The 10,224-nt window shown below is 43.8% G+C and overlaps 1 protein-coding gene and 1 pseudogene across 1 annotated transcript; both read left to right on the top strand.

The window, feature by feature from the left end:
• The first annotated feature begins 576 nt into the window (after window positions 1-576).
• On the top strand, window positions 577-3,528 carry LOC129867399 (transcription factor BTF3 homolog 4). The gene is made up of 6 exons (XM_055940770.1): window positions 577-660; window positions 1,252-1,319; window positions 2,200-2,313; window positions 2,565-2,766; window positions 2,997-3,056; window positions 3,150-3,528. Exons 2-6 carry the CDS (start codon window positions 1,266-1,268, stop codon window positions 3,194-3,196), a joined length of 477 nt encoding a protein of 158 aa, XP_055796745.1. The 5' UTR covers window positions 577-660; window positions 1,252-1,265; the 3' UTR covers window positions 3,197-3,528.
• A 540-nt stretch (window positions 3,529-4,068) lies between these two features.
• The window catches only part of LOC129866556 (zinc finger FYVE domain-containing protein 9-like), a 12,124-nt pseudogene continuing 5,968 nt past the window's right edge, over window positions 4,069-10,224 (top strand).

Genomic DNA, 10,224 nt, shown 5'->3' with positions numbered 1-10,224 from the left:
TAGACATTTTAGCAAAAAGGAAAGCACAATATTTACATATGTATCATTGGGTCACAAGTGTTTAAATTGTGCAATAGTAAATAAGAGTCTGATAGTGTGTGTGTGTGTGTGTGTGTGTGTGTGTGTGTGTGTGTGTGTGTGTGTGTGTGTGTGTGTGTGTGTGTGTGGAGAGAGAGTCAGTGCAGGTGGTCAGTCTAATTCAAGTGTCCAGCAGTCTGATTGCTTGTAAATAGAAACTGTCTCTGAGCCTGTTGGTATCAGAACTAACGTTCTGATAGCATCTGCCGACATAAAGGAAGTGAACAGCTCATGGCTGGGGTGTGTGGGGTCCTTGATGATGTCTTGGTTATAGGCTATGGTGGCAGGTGATACAAGTTATTAAGTTCAAATTCATTTCCAGTGATGGATAGGTGATGAAGGATATTGTTTATACAGAGACTTCGAATAGTTCTGTTTTATTGCATTTCAACAAAGAAATCTTATCAAAATGTTGTCTCAGATAGTCCCCTTTATACTACTCCTGTGCGGTAGGGGGATTCATAAAGGTTTTATGATACCACGGAAGAAGATATTAGTCATATGGTGAGTTACGTCATTTATCGCTCATAGTCATCCTCCATCTTTCGCTGTCGCATGCTTCCTCGGATATCTTCGGATCGGGTATGGTATATCGTGTTTACGTAAATATGAGAGGTTTTGTGGTCTACAATTACATGTGTGTTTGATAGTTGACCGGGAACGAAGTATTTTAGGCGAAAAGAGGCGTTGACACTTCGTGTGATACCCAGCAAGTCCACTAAATTAGCTTGCTAGCCAGTCTGTCTGGTTAACGTTAGCTAATGTTAGCTATATCTGGCAATTTGTTTATATTACGTCGGCGACAGACACCATATATTTTGTGAAAGGTGTCGCACGTGGATTGAACTAGTTTTCAAATTGCATGTTCTTGTGTTTGCTACTTACTGTTCACCGTAGTTAGTTACACCCCCACCCTCCATGTTAAGTGTGGTTAACTAACTAGATAAAGGGTTCATAACTTAACATAGTAAGTTAGCTATCCTAGTTAGCAGCAGCTGTGTGGGGTTGTAATCCCGTTAACCTGAGTGGAGCGGTTCTGACACTGGTCATCTATGGAACACATTGTTTTACTGATAGTTGATTGATAAGTTGCCAACCCATATTGACTGCCTCCAATTGAAAACAGATAAGTTGTCATGTTTTACTCTAACTCATAACCCCTCATTTTCCCAGGTAACGTTAGCAACATGAACCAAGAAAAATTAGCGAAACTTCAAGCCCAGGTCCGAATAGGAGGAAAGGTAAGAGAATTCTCAATCTTTAGTGATGGTTACTTCCCTTGAAATGGACAGCAACGGTGTGCAGTCGTAATTTCAACAAAAACGGTGCAGTTCTGAACGACCAATTGAAGAATGTGATTATGGAGACAGGAGTGTGCCGATTTCAAATGCTCCCACACCCATATTGATCCGGCCACACCCACTGAACAGTAGCATATGTACTACTAAGACTATTGAGGGACAGGTGCAGCGTTTTGGGGGAAGGTATCATTCAGTATAAACAGTCACGCAACATAAACATTTAATGAACTGAACACACCCCAGATTTAAGGACTATGGGCTTCAAGTTACTTCAAGTTAAGGACTATGGGCAAATTCAAGTTTGAACCTCGACACATCATGTGCCACTGAGTTTTCATTCTCCCCCTGTAATGAAGGACTGATTTAGACATGAGACACCATAATCACGCCATTCTTCAAATGGTCGTTCAGCCGGCCGTTTCTGTAAAATTAAACATTGAACATCGTTCTGTTGTACACCCCCAGCTGAGGGTGCAATTCGCTATGAGGTAGAACAGAAAACAAGCAGTACTCCGGACCTCCAGACTCGGATTTGAATACCCCAGGGCTACAACATGAGACGCACACACGTGCCATTGAAGGATATATAGACACGTGGAGTGTTCAAACACTGTCCTTGTTGAGAAACCACTGTGTTGGCTGTCTTAGTTGGTTGCCGTTGTAAGCCCAGAGGGACCTGCAATTATTTTGTTTTTAATTGCTCTTAATTTTGGGGGCCTTTTGCCTGGTAAAAATCACCAGATGGTCTCAGAGGACTGGATCCACCCCTGCTGTATTTAACCTCTAAGTATGTTCTTACATCTCCCTGTATTGATTTTAGGGCTCGGCACGTAGGAAGAAGAAGGTTGTACACAGAACGGCAACAGCCGATGACAAAAAACTTCAGAGTTCGCTAAAGAAATTAGCTGTAAACAACATTGCTGGTATTGAAGAGGTAAGCAACAGCAATCATTTCACATGTCTGCATTTCGTAGATAATGTATTGTAACACACGCATTGCACGTCTCATATATATTTCCTCATTCCTTTGAGACTCCTGTCTCCAGTTTATAGGTTAATTTTAATGAAACGACTGCACTTCTGAAGACTCTTGCATGGGCTACAGTCTTGTATATCAGTCACTTTGGGCACCAAACTTTAAGTAGAATCTGAAGTAACCGAAACCCCCACCTGCTCTGTCACTAGGTAAACATGATCAAGGATGACGGCACAGTGATCCATTTCAACAACCCCAAAGTGCAGGCGTCTCTGTCGGCCAACACCTTCGCTATCACCGGCCACGCCGAGACCAAACAGCTCACAGAGATGCTCCCGGGCATCCTCAGTCAGCTGGGTGCCGACAGCCTCACCAGCCTGCGTAAACTGGCAGAGCAGTTCCCTCGGCAAGGTGGGTTGGTAGATGCAGTTGGCTAGGTTGTATTTACGAGGAAACAAACGGGTAAAAAAAAACGTTGGGACCTACCTGAATTTGTCCAATAGAAACTCTTGTTTTTGTTAAACTTTTGCTATAGCTTTCTTTGTGTGCACTAATGAATACACCCCTGGTGATTATTCTGCAACCTGAGACCCAAAGAACGTTTTGATGCTTATTGCGTACAATTTCTTATTTTGTTTCAGTGCTCGACAACAAAGCCCCTAAAGCAGAAGATATTGAAGAAGAAGATGATGACGTCCCAGGTAAGGATGATTCTGTTTAAGACTTCAGAGGAAACCTCACATCATTTCAACCTGTAAAACCATCCTTTTGTTTTGCTCTCCCTTTCTCTTCAGACCTGGTGGAGAATTTTGACGAAGCATCAAAGAACGAGGCAAATTGATTGATCTTCCCCTCAAGACCCGATACAAGGACTGGAACTGCAATTAAGAAAGGCAACTTCTCCGGTGTTTTAACTTTTAGCTATGAAGACATATCATTTCAAACACTATCCCGTCAACCGGAGACTTGTGTATTTTGAAATGGCCCACGGATGCAGCCCTTATCAGACTGGCTTGCCCACTTAAACTCCCAACACATTGGTCAACAGTTCAGTACTTTTCACCACATTGTCAGTCTCGATCAGGATTGCGGTGGTCTTTAAATAAAGCTAGTCTTCAGAGTTTTTTAAAAGTTTTTTTTGTTTATGAAACAAAATAAAGGTGATTAACATTTTGTACATGGTTCTGTGGTCTTTCTAGCTGTTGAAAGGGGGTATTTTGTTTTTGGAAACTACAATTTCCACAATGTCTGTCACCCTGGTTCATTATTGTAGTATCAGGATGCATAGCTTTTTTGTCACTATATTTAAATCAAAGCAGGTGTTGCCTTAAACTCAAGTATCTCATTCAACTCCAGCATCAGGCCGTGCATTGGATATCAGACTGACTTGGATGATAATATCACTGGTCAAAGATAATGGTTATAAAGCCTTTCGTGGTTGTATTTTTAGACAAATGTTTTCTTTCTGAGGTTTCATGTACACATGGCTTGTATTATGATCTAAGACTTTAACCACTGGGATAAATACTTTTTAAATGTTTTATCAGGAGTCATTCATTCCTATGTGCAGTAGACACTTGGCTAGAAATGAGAGCAAGATTTTGATGAAGTTAAACTGGCTTGTGGTCTACTGTACATTGTGGTCTACTGTATACTGGTTTAGAAAAGGACATATGAGGACATCCTTGAGTTCATTCAAGAAGACCTGCAGAGGGGGGGAATAGAGGGAAATCCTCCCTCTGATAGTGAGCAAGACTGTTTTACTTATTTTCTTCGCCACTGTTACAAAATGTTGAAGTTCTTCAGTGCCCGGGACGATGAGAATGAAAGCCTCTTGGGTGCATTGACAGACGGTAAGGTTTTTAATTCTATTGTATAGAGATGCAATATGTATTTCAATCAGGGGAAATTGTAGCTGATCTGCAATCATGCGTCTTGCCGCTCGCGACACATTCATAGAACGACAGATCGAAGCACAAGTGAGAATATTCGTTCAGCCTATATGAATTACTGGAAAAATACGACTATTTTTGGAAATAGCGTGATAAAGATAATATTGTGTTTAATTACTCTGCAACAATTAATGACGCGAGATGAGCAGCAAATGTCGCATTGCCGTGTTCGCTGGTTGAGGGGATTTAAAACAATTGCACGTGTGCTGGATACTGAGTCACCGTGCCGCAAACGCTCAGTCAGCTGAATAGGTTGGGCCCTATTGTTGTTTAGTAATCGTCAGCATGAATGGAAGGGTTGGGGTGCGATAACGGGGTTGAAGCTGCAGTGCAGTTTTACCCCGAAAATAATTCACCAAAGCCAATAAAGGCTATGTGAAATTGTGCAATTGAGGCAATAACCAACCGAGGAGAGATCACAGCATATCCCAAAATCAGAATTATGAATCAGATTTTCTTTCTCACCGTAATAACATTTTGGCGCATTTCAGTCGATAGTGAAGTAAAAATATTTAAACAATATAGAATTAAATTAATATTGTCTTAATTTGTGTTTTTGTCTATTCATGATCTTGTCATTAGGCCTATAACTATTTGTATACACCTTGATTCATAATGTATAACAACAATGCAGGCTACATAACATCCAATTTTGCCACTGTTGGGGAAGTAGGGGTGCTGAGGGTGCGGTAGCACCCCCTGAAAAATATATATATTTTTTTTCTTCACAAAAGTAGTGCACTGGGCCTTTGCTAGTATTAGCTGACTGATATAGACGTCTATAGTGCTGTCAATTTTTTGTGTGTGTGCAGTAGTTGTATAATTAAGCAATAAGGCCGGAGTAGGTGTGGTATATGGCCTATAAACCTTGGCTAAGGACTGTTGCAGAGTGCCTGGACACAGCCCTTAGCCGTGGTATATTGGCAATATACCACAAACCCCTGAGGTGCTTAATTTCTATTATAAACTGGTTTCCAAAATAATTAGAGCAGTAAAAATACATGTTTTGTCATACCCGGTATATATATACGGTCTCATATATAATGGCTGTCAGCCAATCAGCATTCAGGGCTCGAATCACCCATTTTATAATTGAGAACAGTATCTTGTAGGATTCAATAGTTAGAATTGTAAGAGTTGTTGCCTTGTCCCTGATCTGCAATTGTCATTCTAATGGAATCTAGAAAGAACAAAACCCTGTCCTCAAACATTTACATCAAAAGGTTCAAAGTTATGGGCAAAGACACAAAACGTCCACGTCAAATTAAATATTTTTCTTAATCAAATAATGTGGAAAACAACCACTTTTTGTGCAGTACTAATTTACCATCCTTACAAACCACTTAATGTAAGTGTACATTACTGCATTGTACATAGGCTTGTCATCTAGGGTTGTACCTGCAGGCTTTTCATCACCATGAAGGAAAATAATGCACAATGCATTAATTGAGTACATTGAGCCATCAAGTGGTTTGTGATGATGCGATGTGAGGATGTGGCTCAGTTGGTAGTGCATGACGCTTGGGTTGTGGGTTCGATTCCCACAGGGGACCAGTATGAAAATGTCTGCACTACTGTAAGTTGTTCTGGATAAGAGCATCTACGAAAAGGAATGAACAGATCATTTCAGTTTTCACATAGAGTTGCATTTGCAAAGTATTTCAAGAAACTGGAAAATATATCAAGCAAGTATTTTTATATTCCACAAGTATTATCAGATTAACTGTTTTATACAGATACAGATAATTATCAGACTGAAGTTACAAATGCTGGTAAAAACTCAAATACATTGTTTACATTTTTCACAAAAGTAGTGCACTGGGCCCCAACACGCACGCACGCACGCACGCACGCACGCACGCACGCACGCACACACACACACACACACACACACACACACACACACACACACACACACACACACACACACACACAGAATGAGTCAGCTTTACCTGGCTCTCTGGATCTTCCTCCATCCCAAATGGCACCATATTTCCTATATAGTGCACTACTTTATCACAGAGCATATGGGCTCTGGTTATTACATTTTTTTTATTTAACCTTTATTTAACTCAAATGTTAAATAAAAGTACATTTTATTCAAAAGTAATGCACTTTATAGGGAATAGTGTCCCATTTGGGACGCAGATTTCTCTCTCAAGGACAACAGTGCACTTATGTTGGAGTCAGTGGATAATTTAACCTAGAGCCATATATATATAAATCTGGTTCAACCTATTAGATGCGACAAGATAAATGGCAAATTACCACCTCGGAACACAGCCGGTCGAATCTGGGGTCATGGTCATCGTGTGTGTGTGTGTGTGTGTGTGTGTCTGTCTGTCTGTCTGTGTGTGTGCATGCATACAACGAACGCTTTTGTGAGTGCGTGTATGCGCTTGTGGACTAAATGTTTTATGTTCCTTATAGCCAGTTTTTTCTCTTGGCGTGAAGCAGAATATCTTTGTCAGGTTCATTTGACGTTTCTCTTCCAATGGTTTTGATCCGCATCCACGTCTTTGTATGAACAGATGAATCAGATGCTCCGTCTCTGATAGACGCTAAGCACCACTGGCTCCGCAGACCCTGTCTGCTGATGCTCGAAGATGGTGACATCATAAAGTCAGGACAGCTGGGCTGTGGTCACATCGGATCAGAGTCCCCTGCAAAATCCAAAGTCCATTCAAAGGGGGTCCTGAGCCCGGGGGCGACAAAAGAGGGTCCCATTTCCCAACTAGAGACCCCCGCTCAGAGGCTGATGAGACAGCTGGAGGAGGGGAACTGCACTGTGACAACTCTCTCCACATGGGGAGAGAGGCATTTCGGGAAGGCCTCCACCCCTTTGATGCTCATACCCTCCAAAGCGGCTGTGCCAGAGGTGGAGATGAAGGAGGAGAAGAAGAGGCCTCAGCTGCCCTCCTACAAGGAGGACTCTGTGGTTGAGGAGAAAGAGCTGGAAGAGAGTGAACGTAAGCTGCAGGACTCACCCAGTGGCTCAGATGGCATAGGTCCTGACCTGGACGACACGTCTGATCGTCCTGTGGATGAGCTATATGAAGGCAGCCATACCCAGGGGCCCAGACTGGGGCTTCAGAACCAGACCAAAGCCAACGGGCTAACTAATGATGAGACTAATGCCAACAGAGCACAGGCAGACAGTGAAGAGGGAGCTGTGGGGGACTGCAGGCCTTCCCCTATGTCTCCGTCAGTGGATCCAGACAATGAGCTACAGGCCGGCCCCGCGGGCATTCTGTCCAGGGAGCGAGGCACTATCCTGGGGGAGGTGGCCCCCGTGTGGGTCCCTGACGCCCATACGCTGGTCTGTATGATGTGTGAAGTCAGGTTCACCTTCACAAAGAGAAGGCACCACTGCCGCGCCTGTGGCAAGGTGAGGGTCTTACACCACTTGGTTGTATTTCAATTAAGAAGGGATTGCATGTTTGTCTATGGTCTCTTGTCCCTGAGAAAGGAGGCTGACCCTGTTAGTGATTGTGTGTGTGTGTATGTGTGTGTATGTGTGCGTGCATGCGTGCGTGTGTGTCCCCTACAGGTATTCTGTTCATTGTGCTCCGGTCAGAAGTTCCGACTAACACACCTGGATGGGAAGGAGGGGCGTGTCTGTGTCTCCTGTCACTCAACTCTAGTGAAAAGTGAGTATCACCTGACAACACTGTTACCATAACACTACAGGCAAAAACGGTGTTTTACACAGTTCATTGGTGCAACATGTAGAAACATGTCCCTGTCAATATTATTGACACTCTCTCTTTTGTTATTTTCTTCAGGAACCCCTCCCAGGGGGAGAAGGAGGGTGTGGTTTGCTGATGAAATCCTATCCAATGAGAAATCAGACTCTGCTCCTTGTACACCAATCAGAGGCCCCACCTTCTCACCGCTATTATTGAGGAGAAGTATAGCTGCTACAATCAGAAGCGCCACTGGCTCACCACAGACCAGCAGGAGGACACCAATAGCACAGGGGCCGCCCCTGCTCAATGTATGTAACAAAACATTGTCAGACCAGACTCATTTAATGCAATTGATTTAAAATGTACATAAAATATCTGAGGATGTGCTCACATGTAGTGTACTATCAGTCTTTCTGTTGATACCTTTGATATCCATAACCCAAAGTAATTTATAAGCTCTCTCTCTCTTTCCTTCCTCCTCCCTCTCTCCTCTTCCTCGGGGCAGCAGGTAGCCGAGAGCCTCGAGGCTAGAGAAGTGAGTCGTTGCTGGTTCTAATCCCATGTCTGACAGGGGGACATCTGGTTGAGAGTGTCCTAGATGCCATCACCTGCAGTTGTGGCCTTGAGCGAGGCACTTAACCCCTAAACTGCTCACTGGTGTGGTACTAGTAGCTGCCCACTGCTCCAGCCACTGTGTGTGTGTGTGTGGTACAACAGAAGACCAATGTCTGTCTTGTATGGATTAATAAAGTATTCTTCTCCCCTCTCCATATAGCCTCTGCAGGAGGTGTGTGGGCCCTGTGGCTGGGGTACAGCAACCCTGGTCAGTAGCCACATCAGTAGCTCTGCCAACCTCATCCCACTGGATGGCCTCCCTCCCATCCTCACTGGAGTCAAAGGAGGTACAACCAGGCTACCAACACCGGAGATGCTAACCGCTAGCTCACAACCCCTACCCTATGTGGACCGGTGCCTGCTGGTTTTCTGTTATACCTGATAATTAATTGCAGACACCTGGTGTCCCAGGTCTAAATCAGTCCCTAATTAGAGGGGAACAACGAAAAAACGCAGTGGAACTGGACCTGGCTTCGAGGTTGAGTTTGAGGGTCATAGGGTTAGGTAGTCAGCTACAGGATATGCAGAAGGCTAGCTCACTGTACTGGGATTGTCATAGCATTAGGTAGTTAGCTACTGGAGATGCTAATGGCTGGCTAGTTCACTGTGCTGGGATTGTCAAATGGACACTTCTTTTGAATAGTTTCTAAGGATGTCTAGGTCACCGTTTCATCTGTCTCACCAGACTACACAGTGGAGGAAAGGCCCTCTGAGAGGGTTCTCATCCAGGACCTGGAGAGCGGCAGGCCCAACTCCCTGGTCTTTGTCCTCAACGCCAACCTACTGGTCATGGTCAAGCTAGTCAACTGTATGTGACATTTTCTCTCAACATTCAACCTTTTTTCAGTTATTGACACTGTGTGACACCATGTTTTCATCTTAGCTCACTATGGAATAATTCAAATCACATGTGACCTCACATTGAAGCGCTACCTCTCATTGGCTTTCCCCAGATGTAAACAGGAAGTGCTGGTGTGTGACGTCGAAGGGCATGCACGCAGTAGGCCAGGTGGAAGTGGTGGTGCTGCTGCAATGTCTGTCCGGAGAGAAGAGCTTCCCCAAAGACATCTTTAGCCACTTTATACAGCTCTACAGGGACGCCCTCACAGGTGAGACTGGTATTGACGTGGTCTGGCAAGTTAGCTACCATTGATCAGCACTGGATTGAGCTCTGAAGCAGGTCTTGAAAGAGTCCCATTTTCCTTCCATTTTACATTTTAGTCATTTGGCAGATGTCCTTATCCAGAGCGATTTACAATTAGTGCATTCATCTTAAGATAGCTAGGTGAGACAACAACACATCACAATAGTGTCAAGTACATTTTCCCTCAACATAGTAGTTATCAACAAAGTCAGTGTTAGTGGGATGGGTGCAACCTGAACGTTATTTAAGATACTCTTCAAAGAGGTACGCTGTCCTGACTTTAGGGGGAAGCTTGTTCCACCATTAGGGTGCCAGGACAGAGATCAGCTTTGACTGGGCTGAGCGGGAGCTTTCGTGCCGTAGAGGTGTGAGGGACCAAGAGACCAGAGGTGGCGGAACGGAGTGCTTGGATTGGGATGTAGGGTTTTTAAGCCTTGAGACAATTCCCTGTGTGTATCAAGAAAGGTTC

Source organism: Salvelinus fontinalis, chromosome 12 (genome assembly GCF_029448725.1).
Source record: "Salvelinus fontinalis isolate EN_2023a chromosome 12, ASM2944872v1, whole genome shotgun sequence".
NCBI classification, from domain to species: Eukaryota; Metazoa; Chordata; class Actinopteri; order Salmoniformes; family Salmonidae; genus Salvelinus; species Salvelinus fontinalis.
The sequence above is the reverse complement of the archived record's forward strand: the minus strand, read 5'-3'. Positions and strand labels throughout refer to the sequence as shown.